General features: G+C 39.0%; 1 protein-coding gene across 1 annotated transcript in view; it reads left to right on the forward strand.

The window, feature by feature from the left end:
* LOC140737212 (potassium channel subfamily T member 2) overlaps positions 1 to 23077 on the forward strand; it is an 879580-nt gene that overhangs the window by 320766 nt on the left and 535737 nt on the right. The window contains exons 7-9 of the mRNA XM_073063510.1: positions 1643 to 1717; positions 6725 to 6808; positions 7252 to 7346. Of these exons, the coding sequence (XP_072919611.1) occupies positions 1643 to 1717; positions 6725 to 6808; positions 7252 to 7346 (254 nt within the window). The remainder of the gene's footprint in view (positions 1 to 1642; positions 1718 to 6724; positions 6809 to 7251; positions 7347 to 23077) is intronic.

Below are 23077 nucleotides of genomic sequence, written 5' to 3' on the forward strand. Positions count from 1 at the left end.
TTGAGACTTGTTTGGGAATGTAGAAGCCTTGAACCTGCTGGTTGAGCTGCACCACTCTGAATTTCAAAGTCAAAGTCAAACACACATTTATTGTCCTATGCACAAGTACATGTAAGCACAGGTACAATGAAAAATTTACTCGTGGCAGCTTCATAGGCACATAGTATTATTTAAGCAGCATTCAGAAAGAAAACATTACATAAGCTGTATACAATTTTTATAATAATTATAATAATAGTAAGTACTTTATTGATCCTGAGTGGGGAAATTATTTTGTTACAGCAGCAACATTTAAAAACACACTTAGCAATAATAATAAATATAATAGTATTAACTAATAAAGTATAAGATAATAATGTACACAATAATAATTTACCAATGTGCAATCATGTGTAATGCTGTGCAATAATAATGCGTGAACTAGTAAAACAGAGACGAATGTGCCATGACGTGTGTTCTCCTGTTATACAAAGATGAACTGTTGTGCATGCTTACTGCATTTGGTCAGAAAGATTTTCTGTAATTATCCTTATGAGAGCAGAGCTGAATGAAGGACACAATTAGAACAAAAATAAAGTTAATTTTAGTGTAAACTGGTCATTGTGTTGCTAAACTGTAGTGTTATGGTATTGCCGGTTGGTTCAAGAGCCAAATGGTTGAAGAGAAGTAACTTGCCTTGAAACTGGTGCTATGGGTCTTCAGTCTTCTGTACCTCCTTCCCACAAATTGGTGAGTCTACTTTTTTAACTCTCCAATCCAGTGTCAGTTTGGATTTAATGGATGAAATGTGAGACCATTTCATCACTGTGAAGATTTCACAGCTGTGGAATAGATAAAAAGCCAAGATACATTTTCTGTTTCAAAATAAAAACGGATGGTGCTGGAAGAACTTGGTAGGTCAGGCAACCTTTGTGGAAAGAACAATGGTGAATTCTTCAAGTCAAAAACCTTTCATCAAACTTCTTCAAGTCTTTGACCTGGCATGACTAATAACTGTTAATGTTTGATTTGTAGTCTGGTGAATTCTGCTATGCCTCAGAGCTGGGCAATAGTTGTGGCCAGACATGAAGAGCAAATATTTAATTAATGTCACCTAAGAAAAGATACAGAAGAGATTTATAAAAATGGACCCGAAGAAGAATCACTCCCTTTTGAAATCTGAGATTTTATAAATGTGTGTGTCAATCGTGAATAGATGCAATGGAAATCTTTTTTACCAGTAGCGTTATGCTGGAGTTGCAGATTTGAGATAATCTGCAAAAAAATAAGACTTTTTATTACATACAAGTGATGAGTTGAAACACACTTCTTGCAATTCAGTTTGAAATGCAATTAGCTGATAAACACTTTAAAGAGAGCACCTTTATAAGCCAGAAAAAATGTGTTCTGAGACACATTATAACAAATGGGGTTCTTATATGCTGTATCATTCTAATGTGCTAAACACATCTGGAATGAAGGTAAACATGGGCTTCTGTCATCAACTTTGTAACATGTTTATAGACTTAAGCAGGTTAACTGCTATTTCATATTGTGCTGCTTTGGATATTAATGCATATTTATGTTTTGTAACTTTTTTGATTTTTGTACTGAAGATATTGAATTCACTGACCTTTGATCTGTGGTTGTTTTCTTCTGAAAGGGGAACATTTGGGAACAAATTCTACGAATACCCTTCATCCTGGAGATGATCAACACTGTGCCCTTTATCATCACAGTAAGTATATCTCTGACATCAAATATTAAGTTGGGCCTAGCTGGCAGGGATTATTAAAACAAAATCATTCAGGTGTAAGGAACGAATTCAACAGATTGCTTATGACTTTCAATGGGGCTGTTTTTCAACAATATGCTTTTTTGATAGTTTTATATAAAAGTTTTGCTGCTTATTACTGAAAATTGTATAAAGGTCATATTTGACTGCTCGAAGATGTACTTTATAGCATTTCACGGAGATTTAATTAAACATGCATTGCATGCCTTGTTGTGTTCTACCTCTAATTCAAGAATTAACCAAGTTAGTAATGGGTAGGCTTCAAGTATCCATCAAATTTGCACACAGTGATTATGAGTCACTGCAAAATAAGGTGACAAGTGTTCATTTTGTTTCCATTTGAAAAATATGTCCTCTGTTTGCTAAGCAGAATTTAGATTTATTTTCAGCTGCATAAAACTGTCAATAAATTTAATTAAAACATTGATATTATCAATGCACTTAAATATGACAACAAAATTATACTGCAGCTTTCTGTACCTTATTAAGCTCAGTTGGTATTTACACCATACTTTAAAGAGTCTCTTAAATATATCATAAACACAAGAGATTCTGCAGATGCAGGAAATCCAGAACAACACACAGAAAATGGTTGAAGAACTCAGCAGGTCAGGCAGCATCTATGGCAATGAATAAACAGTCAATGTTTTGAGCCCAGGGACTTCATCAGGACTGGAATGGGGAAGAAGCCAGAATAAGAAGGTGGGGGAAGGGCAAGGAATTCAAGCCAGAAGATGATAGATGAAAACAGGTGGGTAGGGAAGGGGGATGAAGTAAGAAGCTGAGAAGTGATGGGTAGAAATGTTAAAATGTTGGATAAGAAGGAAGCTGATAGAGGAGAGGCAAGCATGGAAGAAAGGGAAGGAGGTGGGGCATCAGGTGACAAGAAGAGATAAGTGGGGGCCAGAGTAGAGAATTCAAGAAGGAGAAAGGGGGGAGGAAAAGTCACCAAAAGTGAGAGAAATCGACATTCATGCCATAAGGTTGGAGGCTATTCAGATGGAGTGAGGTGTTGCTCCTCCTACCTGAGTGTAGCCTCATCATGCAGTAGAGGAGGCCATGGACTAACATGTCAAAATGGGAACGGGGTTTGGAATTGAAATGGTTGGTCACCAGGAAATCTTGTGAATGGACCATAGGTGCTCGACAAAGTGGTCCCCAATCTACGTTTGGTCTCACCAATGTAGAGGAGGCTGCATAGGGAACACCAGGTACAGTTATCAACCCCAACAGATTGTTTGGGGTTCTCCATTGAGGTGAGGAATGAAGCGAATCAGGAGATGTACCACTTCTTCCACTTGGAGGGATGTTCCAGGTGGGAGATTAGAGGAAAGGGGCGAATAGACAAGGGAATCACAGAGGGTGAGGTAAAGACGTATTTGGTGGTAGGATCCTGATGGTCGTAGGATCTTTAAATGCATTAGCCTAAACCACCATACCTGGCAGTGCATTCTAGGCATTTATCACTCTCCATTTAAAAAAAAATATCTCCCCTAAACTTTCTTCCACTCAATTAACCATTGCCCTTTGAAAGAAAAGATGCTGGCTGTCCATCTGTGCTCTTATCATCTTATGGTATACATCTCTATCAAGTTACCTCTCATCCTCCTTCACTCCAAGAAGCACCAGGTTTTGTAAAGAAGCCCCTCAATTATTGTAGTTGTGTATTGCATGAGTGGCAAGTATCCTATTGGCTTTAAAGAATATAATAGAGCACTATTTAATGCATTAACTATGATTGTAAGAATGAAAAGGTATTGCATGGTTTATTCTTGTAATTCTTTTAAATATTAGGAATCAAGTTAATTTTGATGTTTAAAAACATATCCTCCTTCACCTCAAGGAGAAAAACTCTAGCTTGCTCAATCTTTCCATATAAGACATTTTCTCTATTCTAGGTAGAATTCTGGTAATACTCCTATGTACCTTCTCTGAAGCTTCCAAATCCTTCATTTTAATGAGGTGATTAGAACTGAACACAATATTCCAAGTGTGGTCTAGGAAAAATATTATAGAGCTGTACATTATCTTGCAGCCCTTGAACTACCTTATGCCTTCTTAACCCTTTCTTAACCCAAAGTTGTGCAACAACTTTGAGGGATGACTGGACTTGGAACACACATTGTAAGAATCCTGTCATTAACCTTGTACTCGGCCTTCAAGCTCAACTTTCTGAAGTGTATCACTTCACACTATTCTATACACGCAAAACTGCCTGACTCTTTCCATCGCAGATCTTTCATCTAGGTTGTAAAGTACTGAATGGATGTCAATCTAATTTAGTTGCAAAGTGGTCGTGCGGTCACTCATAGTTTATTTTTCATAATAGATGTAGTCTTTAGAAACAGAATAATCTTTGTCATTTCTGTGGGCCTGACCATGTCATAGTCTAAATTCAGATCCACCAAGGCTGCACCAGTCATCTGCTAACGTAACGATGAGAAAGATGGAGGAGATTTCCCTATTAATAAAAACAGATAGTCATTTCAAAAATTATCTGGTAGTTTGAAAACCTAAACCGATATTGTCCTCAAATATAACACTCTTCAGATGAGGAGAAAAACATCTATTTTAATTAAAATTAAAGTCAAAAATATTTGTATCCTTTATTTTCAGCATTTATGTATCTGCTTCTCTGGAAATATGAAAATAAAAACAGACTTATTTGTCTGATCCTTGGAATGTTCAAATATATTTTACATTTGAGGCGACAAAGTACATTTGTTTACTTTTGTGACAATTTTTGTATAGCAATATCCCACAGTTACAACGTATTGAAATTACTTGTGTGTAAGTAATTACATTATCTATTCCACTTGCTTCAAACTCTTCCTATTTACATCCATGACATGTCATGTGCTCTCTATCTCTTCAACTATTTTCAGTTCACTGGTCCTGTTCACCTCATTTTCACTATTGATCTCCAGTCCCAAGACACTTCTATTCCTACATCAGGAAGGCCTTAAAGTTCTTTGCCTCTTTCTAGACAACAGACCTAACCAGTTCCTTTTTTCCAACACCACCTCCTCTGTCTGGCAGAACTGGTCCTCACTCTCAATAATTGCTCTTCTGTCTTCTCCCCTTTCTCCATACTTGAGGGATAGCCATAGGCCCCAGCTATCCCTGCCTTTCCGTTGGTTCTGTGGAACAGTCTATGTTCCAAATCTACTCTGATAATGCTTTCTGTGCTACATTGATGACTGACTGCATTGGTGCTGCTTCCTGAGCATTGGTGCTGCATTGTCCATTTCATCAGCTTTGTCACCAATTTCTACCCTGTTCTCAGGTTTACTCAGTCCATCTCTGACACCTCTCTCCTGTTTCTCGATCTCCTTCTGTCTCCTAATATCTTTCATATGCCTACTGACTCTCACAGCTATCTTGACTATACCTCTTCATACCCTGTCACTTGTAAAAATGCAATTCCCTTTTCTCAGTTCCCAGTCTCCAGCGTGTATGTTTTCAGCCTGAGACTTCTGTGCCCTCCTTCAAAGAATGGGGTTTCCTGCATATTCACCCTCACCTGATCTCCCCGCGGCCATGACAGGGATAGGGGTCCCCTTGTCCTTGCGTACCACTGCATGAGTCTCTGCATCTGGCACATCATTCTCCATAGTTAATGCCATCTTCAATGGATCCTACCACTAAACATATCTTTCCCTCCCCCACTCTCTGCCCATCCACTCCATAATGTACTGGTTAGGCACAGGTGTACGTTCAGCCTTAGACTCATTCCACCGAGATGCAACACTGAGCGTCATAGGAAGTCATTCCTGCCTGCGGCCAACAAACTTTACAACTCTTCCCTCGGGGTGTCAGACACCCTGAGCCAATAGGCTGGTCCTGGACTTATTTCCACTTGGCATAATTTACTTATTATTATTTAATTATTTATGGTTTTATATTGCTATATTTCTACACTATTCTTGGTTGGTGCGACTGTAACGAAACCCAATTTCCCTCGGGATCAATAAAGTAGGTCTGTCTGTCTGTTCACTCTACCCATTACTTCTTTGTCCATTCATCCCTCCCCACTGATCTTCTTCCTGGCATTTATCTCTTCACTTTGTCCATCACCATTATTCAGGGCCTCGAACAGTCTTCCCAGGTGAGGTAACAATTCACCAGCAAGTCTGTTGAGATCATCTACTATATCCACTGCTCCTAGTGTGGTCTCTATATCAGTGAAACATGATGTAGATTGGGTTGGGACCTCTTCATCAAGGACCTTCACTTTGTCCATAACTACCGGTGGGATTTCCCAATGGCCCCACATTTTAATTCTATTGCTCATTTCCGTTCCGATATTTCAGTCCATGGCTGCCTCTCTACTAAGATGAGGTCACTTTCAGGTTCAAGGAGCAACACCTCATACTCTGTCTCGGTATCCTTCAACCTGATGCCATGCACACCAATTTCTCTAACTTCTGGTAATTCCTCCCCCACCCCCTTTCTTGCTTTTTCCCTTCTCTATTCTAGCTTCTCTCTAACCCCTTCCCTTCACATTACCCGGCTATTACTCCCCTCAGGTTCTCTTCTTCCTTCCTTTTTTCCCACTGTCCACTCTCCTCCCCTACCAGATTCCTTTGTCAGCCCTTTACTTTTCCATCTATCACTTCCTAGCTTCTCACTTCATTCCCCTTCCCCCACCAATGCACTTACTTGGTTTCAACCTCACCTGTCAGCTTATACTCCTTACCATACCTCCATCTTCTTATTCTGGCTTCTTCCCCCTTCCTTTCCAGTCCTGATGCGAAGACTCAGATCTGAAACGTTGACTGTTTATTCCTCTTCATTGATGCTGATGGATCTACAGATTTCCAGCATTTTGTGTGTGTTGCTTTGGATTTCCACCATCTGCAGAATCTTTTGTGTCTATATTATGATATTTTAAAATATTTTATTTCATATTTCTCTGAAATTGCATTGAATTAAACGATTCCTTTTCAGATATTTTGGTCGCCTTTAAGAAATTTATTCATCCCAGTGTTTCTGAACTGCTGGTTAGCCAAGCATGCCCTGGAGAATATGATTGTGAGTATGAGAAATTTCAAGCTTTTAAATTCCTCAGTGAGTTTTGAAACACAAAAATTGCATGAAACACCTTAATTTAATCCAATCACAAAAATTCAGAAATCTGTAGGTTACTAACAATAAGTACCTCACAATTGTAGAATTTTCTAATTTAAGAAAACTTTGGCTACTTCAATAAGTAATTGTAAGTAACTCATAAAATCTGTTGATAAATACATCCATGTTGTTTGGACCTCATCTTGTTTTTTCTGGAAAGTTATTTCAAGTAGTATGCGTCAATATGCCATCAACACAGACAAGTTGTCCTTCAAAAATAAAAAGAATGAAACAAAGCATCCTTTTCATTTTTGAAAGATAAGTTGTGTGTGTTTTTTGCATATTCAGGTTAAAAATAGATTATTGGCTTTTATTTTGATTGTTCTTAAATGTTTGTATTTGTTTAGAATGATCTCCACAGAGCAATCCAACGAACCCAGTCAGCAATGTTCAACCAGGTTCTTATTCTTATATCAACTTTATTGTGCCTCATTTTTACTTGGTAAGCAATTCTGAATTGGTCCAGAAAGAGATTGTTATGTGATTTAAACATACTTTTCTACAATTAAAAAAAAAACGTAATTAAAGCCAAAATATTCAATTCACCTACTGGAACTTGATAAATAATTCTTTTTCAATAACATGTGTGGTACTATTTTTTCCTTAGTCTCTATTATGAATACTGCTTCTACTTCTGACTACACTTTCTGTAATTAATTGTCTTAACTATGGAGGAAGAATGCCATAGTTTATAGGAGTAGTGAAACTATTTTGCAATGCTGCTTTAGTAGCTTTGGATTTTATGAGCTCAGATTTTGAAAATGTAAAGCTTCAAGAATTAAGTATTAACCTGATGTGTGTTGCTTAGTCTCTACTTTCCTGAATCTTATCCATGTTTGAAACAATTTTTGTTCATTTTAGTAGAGACAGAAATACATCTTTGACTGTGTGCACCAATTGTGAATAAAAAGTCATGGTTGCACATTGTACCCTGATTAAAATAGAGCACATTTGCAATTGTTGTTGTATATTGCAGGCAAACAACAATTGAATTCCTACCTCTTAAACTTTTCATGTATGTAGATCAGGGCATTTAGTCAATACCTTGATTTGCTTTTCAACTGTAATAAATTGACATATTTACAAAATTAGATCAAAGATCACAAAAGACCAAATTAAATGTATATTAGTCAAAAATTTTCTGAAATCATTTACAAAGATACATTATAAAATCAATCAGGTGTGCCATTTGCTAATTATAAGTTTTTCTTTATTATGGAGGATGTTCAGAATTACTCCATGTACTGTAAAGATTGAATGTGTTCTGAATTGTGAACAGAGATTAATCCATTTCATATTAGTTTTGAAAATGCACAATGGGGGCCATAATGATTTAATACTTAACCAAGTCCAACTTATTAAATAGAACAGGAAGAGAAAATTTCAGTTCATGGTAATTTAATGTTAGAATTATGGAGATTGCAAACTTCATTATGTGGATTAAGTAATGAGCATATAAGACTCTTCTCAAAGAAAAAGGCAACATTTTCTCTTGGAATGGAGCAAGTGTTTAAATGAACTGCAAAAGTTTTTGGCAAAGTAGTTGAAGAGAATCCATGAATTCTATGGCCATTGATGCATAGAGAGCTTTTGATAAGGCTTCATGGAAGATTACTTTAAAATGTGGGGACTTGGTAAACAGACAAATTTTTGGCAAAAGTAGGAATTTAGTTGAAAATATGGAATAAAAATCTGGAATGAAGTAAATGATAAAATTTCACAGTCTAGCTGTATCTTAACCAACTTACCCCTTGGAATAGGATTAGTGGCTGCACTGTGCTGTTCACTTTAAGGGAGATTAGCCATGATTTCAGATGCATCTATTATATTAAACCTTAAAAAAACAGGGCAGGAAAATTGGAATGGAAAATATAACTAAGCAAAATAATGGTAGACCCATTTTCAAAGTATGAGAAAGCATAGATTGGATACGAGATTGACTGATGGAGACTAAATGGGAAGCATTTGTGAGAGGCAGATAAGTAAATGAATTTGGAGATTAAGACACAAAATTCATTTAGGTTGGGTTGAAAGGAGTAAAATGCATTGTCTGGTTTTCTATCAGAGACAAAAAATTTGAACGTGATATTTATTACTGCAAGCATATAGAATCCTAGTTAGACATTGTTTGATTTTATTTTTTCACAATATAATTTTTAATCCCATTATAGAAGGAAGTAATGGTCTTTGAGAAGGTTTAGTAATGAAATCCAGGATAGGATCTGGAACGAAGGGATTGGTTATCAGTGTTATTTTCTCGAAGCTGAATATGATCAGCATTAAACTGCAAGAGAGATTAAAATAGAGGAAACTGATTGATATAAACATTATTGATATAAACATCTGATGGAGGCCTAAAACTAATGAAAATTTTGATGAAATAGCTTGATAAAAATCTCAAAAGTAAAATACAGGATACGCTGTGCAGATCATAAGCGCAGTATTATATGTATATATTTAAGAGTGCTATGTACAGTGAGGTAATAAGAAAGATTAAGGATTGAGGATTAAATGGAGTTTTCAAAGTATAATGGCCTATTCCTGATCCTGCAGTCATGTAAGATAAACAAATGGGTGACTAAATGGAAAATAATTATTTGTAATTTACAGAAAATATTTAGAAACTTCTGCCAATTACAAATATTTAATGTCCTAGAAATGATGCTGGTAAGTTACAGGTTTCTGGTTATGTTATGAAAAGCTGTTTTTTTTTAAAAATCATTGCTCCCTTTGCTCACTCTAATAGCTTATACTTTAATGGCTTCTGCCTGAATAGAAAATATTTAGAACAGCATTTTTTTCTCTCTATGAGCATCCCAAACCTGAAAGTGAAAATGAAAAGAATAGCTATTTTTCTTTGTATCCACTTTTGAAAACTTCTCAAAACATATGAGTCTGAGATGAAACTCTAAAATTGATTTGTAGTCAAATGGAAGATGGTTGGAAAAACTTGAATCACAGAAGTTGTTGTGAATGTTGTGGCAAGAAAGGCCAAATACCTTAAATAAAGATCTAGGATAAATAGCTGATATACATATCTACAATCAAAGTTGGTCTTGGGTACAGAGAAGAAGAATATTTAATTAACAGAATGTGTGCCTCAACTTGCTAAGGAAGTTGTTCAAAAATTTGTTCTCAGTTCTTGTTCCCACACAACTGGTTATTCTTGTTCAGGTCATTAGATCTTATGATGGGAACTGGAAATCAACGTAGCAATGTGAACAGCAATAAAAAAAATCAACTGAGTCATCAATAGAATTGGGGAAAAATATACCATATAATTTTGGTCTAGAATATTTAAAAAAAAAAGATTTGGAGGCTTTTTATTAGGTAATTAAAATAGCTGCTCAATGATAAAAGACAGTAATATTCAAAGCATGACAAAGTTATTACAAGATACCTGCAGGATGATTGGGAAATTTTTTAAATGAACATATACATTTCTAACAAAGTAAGCTTGTTATGTGCATGATGAAATTTCTGGCTGAGCACAACTTAAATAAAATATTTGTTTTATTTGATGTGGCTTTCATGAGAAAAATCTAGTTGGGGTTTCATAGATATGGGGATTAAAACAAATTAATGTGCAATTATAATTAATGGTCTACAATAATTCATATGGAAAAAAATTGTACACAATAAAATGCAAACAAACAGATTTTGATGTTCTCCTTTTTAAAATCTTATGCAAGCTCAATGTACTGAATGTCTGTGCCCAGCTCAAGGTAGATCAGTAAAGTCAACATTATCTCAAAGTCAATGGGATCAAGGCATAATATGCATATCTGAAGTTGCTCTGAAGCATATAATTGACTTCAAGTATGCTCCAAGCTATTATGGGCCTGGTGTCTCAGGGCATCACATACCATCTTTGGAATCAGGATGACATTTTATTTGCTATACAAACTGAGGGCAGTGATGAAAACATTCTTGCAGAGACTCTTCAATCATAACGTTAAGCTGAAGCAAAGTAAGTATGATTTGCAGAAGGAAAGGCTACCTTGGCTTAAAGATGAATCAAAAAGCTCTACACCCAGTATTAAAGGCAATAGCATTCATGCTTACCAAAAATCGTTCCAGAGCTAAGATCGTTGCTGGGTGGGCTACAATAGTTTGCTGGGTTTTTACTGCAGTTGTTCACACTGCCAATACCTCACTTAAAGTTGCTAAGGAAGGGTGAATGCTAACACTGGTATGAGGATAAGGACACGACAAATTTAAACTGAGTGCCAGCAGTAATTCTAACTGTAGCATTGCATATGAAAGATGCAAGTCAGGAATGGGTGAATGTGAAATTTCTCATCCACTGACTACTTGTGAGTAGAATATTGTCCTGTTGAACAATCAGAAGCATTGGAATCATTGGAGTCTTGGTTCATATCTGACACCTCCCTCCCCTTTCTGAATCTCTCTGTCTCTGGAGACAAACTGCCAATTGACATCTTTAATGAACCTGCCAATTCCTACAGTTATCCTGACTTATCCCTCTTCCCACCTGTCTCCTGTAAAATTGCTATTCCTTTTTCTCAGTTCCTCCATTTCCACTGCATCTGCTCGCAGGATGGGGCTTTCCTTTCCAGGACATCAGAGATACCCTTCTTCTTCAAAGAAAGGGTTTCTCCACTATTGATGCTGCCCTCAACCCCATCTCCTCCAATTCCAGAACATCTGCACTCACCCCATCTTCCTGCTGCCTTATCAGTGATAGAGTCCCTCTTGTCTTTACCTGCCACCCCATGAACCTCCACATCCAAAACATCCTCTGCAACCTCCGCCATCTCCAAAGGGATCCTGTTACCAAACATATCTTTACCTCCCCCGTTTTCTGCAGGGATTGCCTCCTCCATGATTCCATTGCCCATTCATCCCTCCCCATTAATCTCCCTCCCAGCACTTCTCCCTGCAACTGAACCAAAGTGCTACACCTGCCCATTCACCACCTTCCTCAACTCCATTCAGGGCCCTAAATAGTCCTTCCAGGTAAGGCAACACTTCACCTGCAAATCTGCTGGGGTTGTCTATTGTGTCCTGTGTTCCTGATGTGGCCTTTTCTACATTGGTAAGACTCATTGTGATTTGATAGATCATTTCGTCGAGTACCTCTGCACCATCCACCAAAAGCAGAACTTCCCCGTGGCCAAACATCTTAATTCTGATTCCCATTCCCATCCCAACATGTCCATGGCCTCCTCTTGTGACATGATCAGGCCACCCTCAGGATGGGGGAGAAACACAGTACATTCTGTGTGGGTAGATGCCAACCTGACAGCATGAATATCGATTTGTCCTTTTGGTAAAAAAAAATCTCTCTCCTGTCCCTCTTCTGTTCCTCCTCTAGCCCACTTATTTCTTCTCACCTGCCTATCACATCCCCCTGGGTCCCTTTCTCTTATGGTCCACTCTCCTCTTCTATTCAGATTCCTTCCTCTCCAGTCCTTCACCTTTCCTACCTATCTGGCTTCACATGACCTTCTAGCCATCCTCCTCCTGCTCCCCCCCCCCACCTTTTTATTCTGGCATCTTCCTCCTCCTTTTCCTGTCCTGAAGAAGGATCTCAGCCCAAAACAGTAACTTTTTATACATCAACAGTGTTGCTCCCTGACCTGCTCAGTTCCTCCAGCATTTTGTGTCAGTTGTGTTGAAGTCATTGATCATCAACTTTGATGTGGCTCATTTTCACACAATTCCTCTCAGAGTCACCTTTATATTAATGATGGATCACAAGCTCTTGACCATTTTTAGATCAGCCAACCACTCCCACAATAATGTCATGGAACTAACATGAACAAAATGTGCTACCCATTCAATGTCATAACAGTAAAGATTATGGAACATAACCACTTGATGCTTGCATGATGAACAGGTCATGGTGATCTTGTATACAAGATGCTTAAGCTGCTAGCAATTACATATCGGTGGATGAAGAGACCACAAAGGACTTCCAAAGAATCTGGAATTCACTAGTAAATTTATGACTTGGGTAGACCAAACCTGACAGTGGAAACAGTCCACCTTTTCATTGGAGGAGTTATGAATTGTCCATAAATCAGGTCTGTATTAGGCAGGTTGCTTTTAAATCACTGGAGTCATCCACATTCCAGGCATGTACATCAGGTAGGCTAGGAGACTGCATTTCTAATCAGTTGCTTTGAACTTGGAGCTACACACTCCACTGACTCATGACCTTCAACAGCTTATTCCTTTTAAAAGTGAGAGTCATCAAGTTCAAATCAAACCACAACTGGACTGAATAGATATCAACTCTTCTAATAATATTTATAGATTCCAACTATAACTGCTGAGCACATAAAAGCTCTTCCACAACAAAAATCAACACTGAGCCTTAAGTTGTATTAGCATTAAAAGAGATGATATTGCATGTGGAATTTCTTCCATATTCCCCCATGTAGTTTCTGGATTCCCTCTGCCCATTGTGTCACCGTATTAATATTTTCTGTGGTCAGTCGTTCTTCCAATAGCTTCACAGGTGTATATTTTAATGCATAGGACTTGTGTATAGGTTGTTGGCTGTCATGATACCTAAATTACAGACCCAGTAGTAAGAATCTGGAAATACTTTATTGATATACATAAATATTTTGAATTTTGCAAGGATTGATAGTAAAATGTAATCTTGTCTTGGGGTTATTTTGATTACTCCTAAAACTGAACTTTTAAAAATAGATGTGATATTTTCAATTATTCAACTAATGCATAAAGAATATTGCTGTGATTATTTTGTGAACAAGATGGTAATAAATTAGAATAGGAATTTGTCAGATATTTATAGCTAATACTTAACCACAGATTATATATCAAAATTTAATTCTTTTTGAAATTTGATAAGTAGATTTAGATTATGCTTATGTTATAACTGCATTTTAGTTGTTCCAATCATTCCATGTAGTTGTCTTCCCTGTTTTTCCTTTTTTTCGTCTGTCCTTGATTCTCTTATTATTTTTTCCTTATTGCCTATCACCACCACTTCCTTTTATATTTCCTTATTCCCTGCTCCTGTTTGGTTATTCTAGGTATATTCTCTATTATATTACCTTATTTATTTTATTATACCTTATCCCCTGCCCATCTTTTAATTTTATTTCTTAACATTTTCCCATTCAAATATCAGCAGTAACTCTCCAGCAGTGAGTTAATTTTTCATGAACTTGAGTTGTTTTCACTGTAAATGATAACATCTGTTTTCTTTTATGCTTCAGAGACCAACTTTACTGAATACTTTGTATTTAATCCTTTGAGGCTCCTTCCCTTCTGTGCATGATTGCACATCTAGGCAACAGCTAGATAATAAATCAAAAATGAATCTACAATTATCAATATGCCATAAAAACGATTTATGTTCAGGTGTTTAAATTCATCCTTGTACATTGAATGATATAGGTTTAAGTATCAGTCATACCTCAAGAAGAACCATTTGAAACTTGAAAGCAGCATACAGATAAATGTTTATTTTTTATTGTGGAATAGTGAAGAAAACTTTTTTGATAAATATGGGAATATGGAATTACTACCCCCGGGAGTGGCTGAATGGCTGAAGTCAATAGTAAAGGTATATTTAAGGGAAACAGATGAGGGAGAAAAGGATAGTTTTAAATAAGAAAAGACTGGAGGAGGCTTGAGTAGAGTAGAAGTAGTTTTAGAGATTGGTTGAGTTTAATGCCATTCTTTTATGTACACATTCTGAGGATGAGTGTAACTAGTACTCATGTGTACACCCATTCTGGGCTTGCTGAAATGTCCATAAAGTGAACAACCCAATTATAGTTGAACCCAGGTTTTTGCCTTCTGTTCCAGCCCAGTCGGAACTTCAATCAACCTCCTTACCTGTGTACCCAACCCTCCTGCATGGCAGGTGATTTTTCTGAAAATTGAGGTAGCTGTCTCTCCTGTACTCATGCCATTATAAATATGGTATTGGCATCATTATCTATTATTTGGCATGGGAGTTTCAGCATTTCAAAGTGGATGTACAAATTTTACCACATCACACTATTGCTCAGGCAAAGGCTGTGATTGTTTCCTTTCGTGCATTTATGGAGATTGAAGTCATTACTATTCTGGTAAAAACAAGATCGACTTTGTTACTTAGAATAAAATTCATTTCCTTAAATTTTTTTTCTGCTGGCTACAGTTGGGTTGTTAAGCTAAGCCCATATGGGTCTGTATGTGGACATAATTGGAGGCTCTTAGCCACAGAGCTTTCCATCAGAGTCACTGACCTTCCCAGAGCCATGATGCATGCTTTCACCTCAGACATGAATTGCCATTTCAAACAGTCTCAGAATATCAATCACTAAGAGTGTTGGATATGGAAAGAGACACGTATTTTTGTTTAATATTTATAATATAAACAAGATCAATTCTAACTCTCATGCATTGATTTTCCTCAGCATGACAAATTTTGATTATAACTGTAATCAGAAAACTCTCAGGGGAGGCTTTTAAAACTGAAAATGTAACACAATCCTACATTTTTTTGATAAAATCCAGCAGAAAGCAAGTCTTTTAAAACCAGCAACAAGCAAACCAGTACATATTATTACTTATCTAATCATATAACCATATAACAATTACAGCATGGAAACAGGCCATCTCAGCCCTTCTAGTCCATGCCAAACGCTTACTCTCACCTAGTCCCACCGACCTGCACTCAGCCAATAACCCTCCATTCCTTTCCTGCCCATATACCTATCCAATTTTACTTTAAATATTCTTAATGAGGCCTTAATGTTCTTAGGCCTCCTTTTTAGAAGCTTTGTAATGATGAAAATGGTATCCTTGTGCAATCAATAAAAAGTAGTTAATGTATCACAACAGACTCTAAATATTTAGGGTAGTCAAGTCAGACTGAAGAATCGTCTTATTGGAGAGAGAAAAGAGTTTTGATCAGGTCAATGGCTGTCATCAGAACGAAGATATAAATGATATGAGTTGCAAATTGCAGAGAAAGGGAAGGGGTTGAAGTGTACAGAAAAGAAAATTTGTGGTTGAGTGCTGGGGAAAGAGACTAAGTGACTCAAACAGTGGTGGTAAACTGTACTCTCCATGCTCTCCTTGAACGCTAACTACAGCTGACTAAGCTGTACCTCTGTGTTCATGTCTGCAAGTTTTGTGCATTACTCCACTCTGAATTTAAAGGCGAGTAAATGGTTGCCTATTTTCTTAAAGAGGTGATCGAAGAAAATTAATTGAGTATTTCTCCAATTTAAGTTATGTTAGTCTTGTTGACTTTCAGAGTTGAATTTATCAATAGAAAATGCTATGCCTGGAAAACTTCAAAAAATAGATTTCAGTTGCCAATATAGGTTCCTGAATCCCTCTGTAAGTTTAGTCTTTTGTATTCCTTTATTCTCTTCCAGTCATCAACAGTGGAACCAGCAAAAATACTGATATGAGCATAATGAACATTACTGTGATAGGTTACAGGGGCTAATTGTACCAGACACTTGAGGGAATAAAAGTGAATAGCTGGAACTCTGGTCTGTCAACATTGGAGGAAAACTTTGAGTGATCTTTCCCCTCTTATTTTCTTCAACAGCTGTGTAGTTATGATTAGCAGAGAGACAAAAAGACCTTTTGGCGCTTGGCTATGGGCATTAGAATACTGAAATATACTGGCAATAGGAAGTCATGCAAAAATTTTCAATAATCAACTAGAGCTGGCAACCTAACTGACAGTTACCTTCAAATTGGTAACTTTCTATTGTGTTGCTTCTTGACAATTTTACTGGCAATGGACTGCCATGTACGTTTATGAGCCAGAGAGTGCACTTGGAAACTAATTTTGCAACTGTAACCAGTAGCTTGGTCAAACTGTGTTTTATGGATGACCTTAATGGAAAAGAGGGTAGGTGAAATGGTAAGAGTGGGTAGCATTGAGGCTATGGATGCTGTGGGAAACTGGACACTACCCCTGTCTCCCACCCCACTTGTTCCTCCCCATCGCATTCAACATGCCTTTAACTACAGTCCTCCTGCAGTTGCAGCACTACGGCTGTAACCTGAATCTAGGAAGCTGGATTAGAGTACCCATCACTCATCAAGTCAGGCAGGATCTATGGAAGTGAAGAAACAGTCAATGGTTCAGGCAGAAACTATTCATCACGGCTGGAAAGGAAGGAGACAGACACCAGAAAATGAAGCATTACACACACAAAGTGCTGAAGCATCTATGGAAAAGAGTAAACAGTCTTTTTACTCTTTGGGGCTGAGACGCTTCATCAGGTCTGGAAAGGAAGGGGAGAAGTCAGAGTAAGAAGGTGGGTGGAGGGGAGGGATATGAAGGTAGGCATAGGGGAATGAGTACGAATCGGCAGGTGTTTGGTGAGACCACATAAGGAGGAAGGTGGAATGGGGGGGGGGTGTGCAGTGGCTGTGTCTGGAAGTAACTAGCTGGGAGAGAATATGTGGAAGAGATAAAGAGCTGAAAAAGAAAGAATCTGATGAGAGATGACAACGGACCATGGAAGGAAGGGAGGGAGGAGAGGAACCAGAGGGAGGTGATGTGCAGGTGAGAAAAAGAGAAATGGTGAAAAGGTAACCAGAATGGGAAAAAGTAAAAAAGAGAAAGGGGGAGAGATCAATGGAAGTTGGAGAAATTAAAATTCATGTCACCAGGTTGGAGGTGACCCAGGTGGAATATGAAGCATTGTTCCTCCAAATTGAGTTTGGCCTCATCATGGCAGTATAGGAGGCCATGGATAGATGTGTCAGAATGGGAATGAATTTGAATTTACTTTATTTCTTACATCCTTCACATACATAAGGAGTAAACATCTTTGCTACATCAGAGCACCCCTGTGGCCGTTCCCATCAACAATAAGTATAGTGTTTTGGATACTGTTGGTGGGGATGACCTACCAGGAACAAGTTGCAGTGGTCCTGTCTCTGGCACTGAGGTTGGACCCTCGACTAGGAAGGGGAGGAGGGAAGAGAAGAGAGCGGTATTGATAGGGGATTCTATAGTCAGGGGGGCAGATAGGAGATTTTGTGGGGAAGATCGGGAGTCTCGGATGGTATGTTGTTTCCCTTGTGCCGGGGTCCGAGACATCTCAGATCGGGTGCAGGTTATTCTCGAGAGGGAGGGCAAGAATCCAGATGTTGTGGTCCATGTAGGGGCCAACGACGTGGGTAGGATGAGTGAGGGGGTCCTGCGTAGGGAGTTCAGGGAGTTAGGTGCGAAGCTGAAGAGCAGGACCTCCAGGGTAACAATCTCTAGATTGCTACCTGTGCCACGTGCGAGTGAGGCAAGGAACAGAAAGATTATACAGATTAATACGTGGCTGAGAGGATGGTGCAGGAGGGAGGGCTTCAGGTTTTTAGATAATTGGGCTTTGTTCCAGGGAAGGTGGGATCTGTTCCGAAGGGACGGTTTACACCTGAACTGGAGCGGTACTAACATTCTTGCAGGGAAGTTTGCTAGTGCTTCTTGGGGGGGTTTAAACTAAATTTGCAGGGGGCAGGGATCCAGAATGAGAGAAAGGATAGCGAGATGAAGAATAAAGGACAGGTGGGGACTACACGGTTCCGGAATATTAAGTGTGTAGTAGAGAAAGGAGAGGCGGTACAAGTGATAAGGAGGACACATGTACAGAGGGATGGTCTGACGGAACATGAAGTTAAATGTGCAGAAAGAATAGGTAAATTTAGGAAGGACAACAAAATTCTAGGGGCGTATAGCCCGATGGGAGTTCGGGGAGCTGGGTTAAGCACAATAGGCAGAGATTCAAACAGAGAGAGGAGAAATGGGCTAAAAATTCTATATCTGAATGCACGAAGTGTCAAAAAATAAGGCGGATGAGCTTGAAGCTCAGGTGCGAATGGGTAACTATGATGTTGTTGGGATAACGGAGACATGACTGCAGGGGTATCAGACCTGGGAAATGAATGTACAAGGGTATACGTGCTATCGTAGGGACAGAAATGTGGGCAGAAGGAGTGGGGTGGCCTTGTTGGTGAGGAATGAGATTCAGTCCTTTGCAAGGGTGGACATAGGATCAGGAGAAGTAGAGTCTGTGTGGATAGAACTGAGGAACAGTAAGGGCAAAAAGACCCTAATGGGTGTTGTCTACAGGCCACCAAACAGTAGCATGGATATTGGGTGCAAGTTGAATAGGGAGTTAACATTGGCATGTGGCAAAGGTAATGTCGCAGTAGTTATGGGGGATTTCAACATGCAGGTGAACTGGGAGAATCAGGTTGGTGCTGGACCCAAGGATAGGGAGTTTGTAGAGTGCCTACAAGATGCATTCTTGGAACAGCTTGTACGAGAGCCGACCAGGGACAAGGCTATTCTGGATTTAGTCTTGTGTAATGAACAAGATTTGATAAGCGATCTTGAAGTAAAGGAGCCATTAGGAGGTAGTGACCATAATATGATAAGTTTTTATCTGCAATTTGAGAAGGATAAGGGCAGGTCGGAGGTGTCAGTGTTGCAGTTGAACAAAGGAGACTATGGAGCCATGAGGGAGGAGCTGGCCAAAGTTATCTGGATGGATATCCTAGCAGAAAAGACAGTGGAACAGCAATGGCAGGAATTCTTGGGAATAATGCACAAGGTGCAAAATCAGTTCATCCCCCGGAGAAGGAAGGATTCAAAGGGGGGAAGGGGCCACAGTGGTTGACAAAGGAAGTCAGAGATTGCATAGCATTAAAAAAAAGGAAATATGACAGAGCTAAGGTGAGTGGGAGGACAGATGATTGGGAAATTTTTAAGGAACAACAGAACTTAACTAAAAAGGCAATACGGGGAGAAAAAAAGAGGTACGAACGTGAGCTAGCCAGGAATATAAAGGAGGATAGCAAAAGCTTTTTAGGTATGTGAAGAGAAAGAAGATAGTTAAAAACAATGTTGGGCCCTTGAAGAATGAATTGGGTGAAATTGTTATGGGAAACAGAGAAATGGCAGAAGAATTTAATAAGTACTTTAGATCTGTCTTCACTAGGGAAGACACAAGCAATCTCCCAGATGTATGGATGGGCCAAGGACATAGGGTAACAGAGGAAATGAAACAGATTGACATTAGGAAGGAAACGGTGATGAATAGACTGATGGGACTGAAGGCTGACAAATCCCCAGGTCCAGATAGTCTGTATCCTAGGGTACTAAAGGAGGTGGCCCTGGAAATTGCGGATGCATTGGTAATCATTTTCCAATGTTCCTTAGATTCAGGATCAGTTCCTGAGGATTGGAGAATGGCTAATGTTATCCCACTTTTTAAGAAAGGAGGGAGGGAGAAAACAGAGAACTATCGACCTGTCAGCCTAACATCAGTAGTGGGGAAGATGCTAGAGTCCATTATTAAAGATGAAATAGTGGCATATCTAGATAGCAGTGATAGGATTGGGCCGAGCCAGCATGGATTTACCAAGGGTAAATCATGCTTGACTAATCTATTGGAGTTTTTCGAGGATGTAACCAGGAGGTTAGACAAGGGAGATCCAGTGGATGTAGTGTACCTCGATTTTCAGAAGGCATTTGATAAGGTCCCACATAGGAGATTGGTGGGTAAAATCAAAGCTCATGGCATTGGGGGTAAGACATTGACATGGATAGAAAACTGGTTGGCAAATAGAAAGCAAAAGGTAGTGGTGAATGGGTATTTCTCGGAATGGCAGGTGGTGACTAGTGGGGTGCCACAGGGCTTGGTATTGGGACCACAGCTGTTTACGATTTACGTCAACGAGTTTGCTGATGATACTAAGCTGGGTGGCAGTGTGACGTGATGAGGATGTTAGGAGAATTCAGGGTGACTTGGATAGGCTGGGTGAGTGGGCAGATACTTGGCAGATGACGTTTAATGTGAATAAGTGTGAGGTTATCCACTTTGGGAGTAAGAACAGGAAGGCAGATTATTATCTGAATGGTGTAAAGTTAGGTAAGGGAGAAATACAAAGAGATCTAGCAGTCCTTGTTCATCAGTCACTGAAGGTGAATGAGCAAGTGCAGCAGGCAGTGAAGAAGGCTAATGGAATGTTGGCCTTTATTACAAAGGGAATTGAGTACAAGAGCAAGGAAATCCTCTTGCATTTGTACAGAGCCCTGGTGAGACCACACCTGGAGTATTGTGTACAGTTTTCATCTCCAAGCTTAAGGAAGGACATCCTGGCTGTAGAGGAAGTGCAGTGTAGATTCACAAGGTTAATTCCTGGGATGTCAGGACTGTCTTACGCAGAGAGGTTAGAGAGACTGGGCTTATACACGCTGGAATTAAGGAGATTGAGAGGGGATCTGATTGCAACATATAAGATTATTAAGGGTTTGGACAAGATAGAGGCAGGAAATATGTTCCAGATGCTGGGAGAGTCCAGTACCAGAGGGCATGGTTTGAGAATAAGGGGTAGGTCATTTTGGACAGAGTTAAGGAAAAACTTCTTCTCCCAGAGAGTTGTGGGGGTCTGGAATGCACTGCCTCGGAAGGCAGTGGAGGCCAATTCTCTGGATGCTTTCAAGAAGGAGCTAGATAGGTATCTTATGGATGGGGGAATCAAGGGATATGGGGACAAGGCAGGAACCGGGTATTGATAGTAGATGATCAGTCATGATCTCAAAATGGCGGTGCAGGCTCGAAGGGCCGAATGGTCTACTTCTGCACCTATTGTCTATTATCATTGTGTAAATGTGCAATTTATAGTAATTTGTAATAAATAGCATGTACAACAGGACATTCAATATCACGTAGAAATACAATTGTGTCAGCGTAAATTAATCAATCTCATGGCTTGGTGGAAGAAGCTGTCCCGGAGCCTGTTGGTCCTGGCTTTAATGCTGCACTACCGTTTCCCAGATAGTAGCAGCTGGAACAGTTTGTGGTTGGGGTGACTCGGGTCCCCAATGATCTTTTGTGACCTTTTTAGTTGAATTGAAATGTGTGGCCACCTGTGGATCCAAATACTTTCAATCTGGAGATCCTGCCTCTTATGCAGGACAGAGCGAAGGTATTTGGATCTCCCGCTTCAAGATTTTTAAGTACCTAATAATTATGTAGTTTTACAAGGGCTTCTTGGAGAATCAATTAGTCAAATGCCAAATTGATGCCAAAGTCACCATGGAGTTCATTCATTTTGCCCCTGTTTGCAGGGCTTCCCAACCTTTTTTTACATCATGCACCCTTACTATTAACTAAAGGGTCTGTGGACCCGAGGTTGGGAACCCTGGTTATTGACTGTGATCAGTTGGATCCTTGTTGCTTGGCCAAAATCAATCTCAGCTGCGGTGAGCAGGTTATTGGTAAACAGCAGGCTAGCAAATTTTAGAGGCTCAGCCTCTTCTTCTGGCAGTTTCCACTCCATCATATTATTCTTCCTTTCCATTTCTTCACTTGAGTTTAAAGCTAGCTTAAGTTAATTAATCTGCAATGAAATTACTTGCAATTCTATTTTCTGTCAATACAATTGGATATACACCTCCTGTACTCTCACTTTAAGAGGAATAAGGTGACCACTAAGTGTATGTTCATGGTCTTCTGCTGCTGTAACACATCAACTTCAAGGTGCAAAGTGTTGTGCATTCAATAGTCAGAATCAGAATCAGGTTTATTATCACCGGCATGTGATGTGAAATTTGTTAACTTAGCAGCAGCAGTTCAAGGCAATATATAATCTAGCAGAGAGAGAAAAAAAATAGTAATAATAAATAAAATAAAACATAAAAATAAGTAAACAACTAAATCAATTATGTATATCGAATAGATTATTTTTAAAATGTGCAAAAACAGAAATACTGTATATTAAAAAAGTGGATAGTGTCCAAAGCTTCAAAGTTCATTCAGGAATCGGATGGTAGAGGGGAAGAAGCTGTTCCTGAATCACTGAGTGTGTGCTTTCAGGCTTCTGTATCTCCTACTTGATGGTAACAGTGAGAAAAGAGCATGCCGTGGGTGCTGGAGGTCCTTAATGATGAACAGCTGCCTTTCTGAGACACCGCTCCCTAAAGATGTCCTGGGTACTTTGTAGGCTAGTACCCAACATGGAGCTGACTAGATTCACAACCTTCTGCAGCTTCTTTCGGTCCTCTGCAGTAGCCCCTCCATACCAGACAGTGATGGAGCCTGTCAGAATGCTCTCCACGGTATAACTATAGAAGTTTTTGAGTGTACTTATTGACATGCCAAATCTCTTCAAACTCCTAATGAAGTATAGCTGCTGTCTTGCCTT

This window comes from Hemitrygon akajei, chromosome 12 (genome assembly GCF_048418815.1).
Source record: "Hemitrygon akajei chromosome 12, sHemAka1.3, whole genome shotgun sequence".
Taxonomy (NCBI): domain Eukaryota; kingdom Metazoa; phylum Chordata; class Chondrichthyes; order Myliobatiformes; family Dasyatidae; genus Hemitrygon; species Hemitrygon akajei.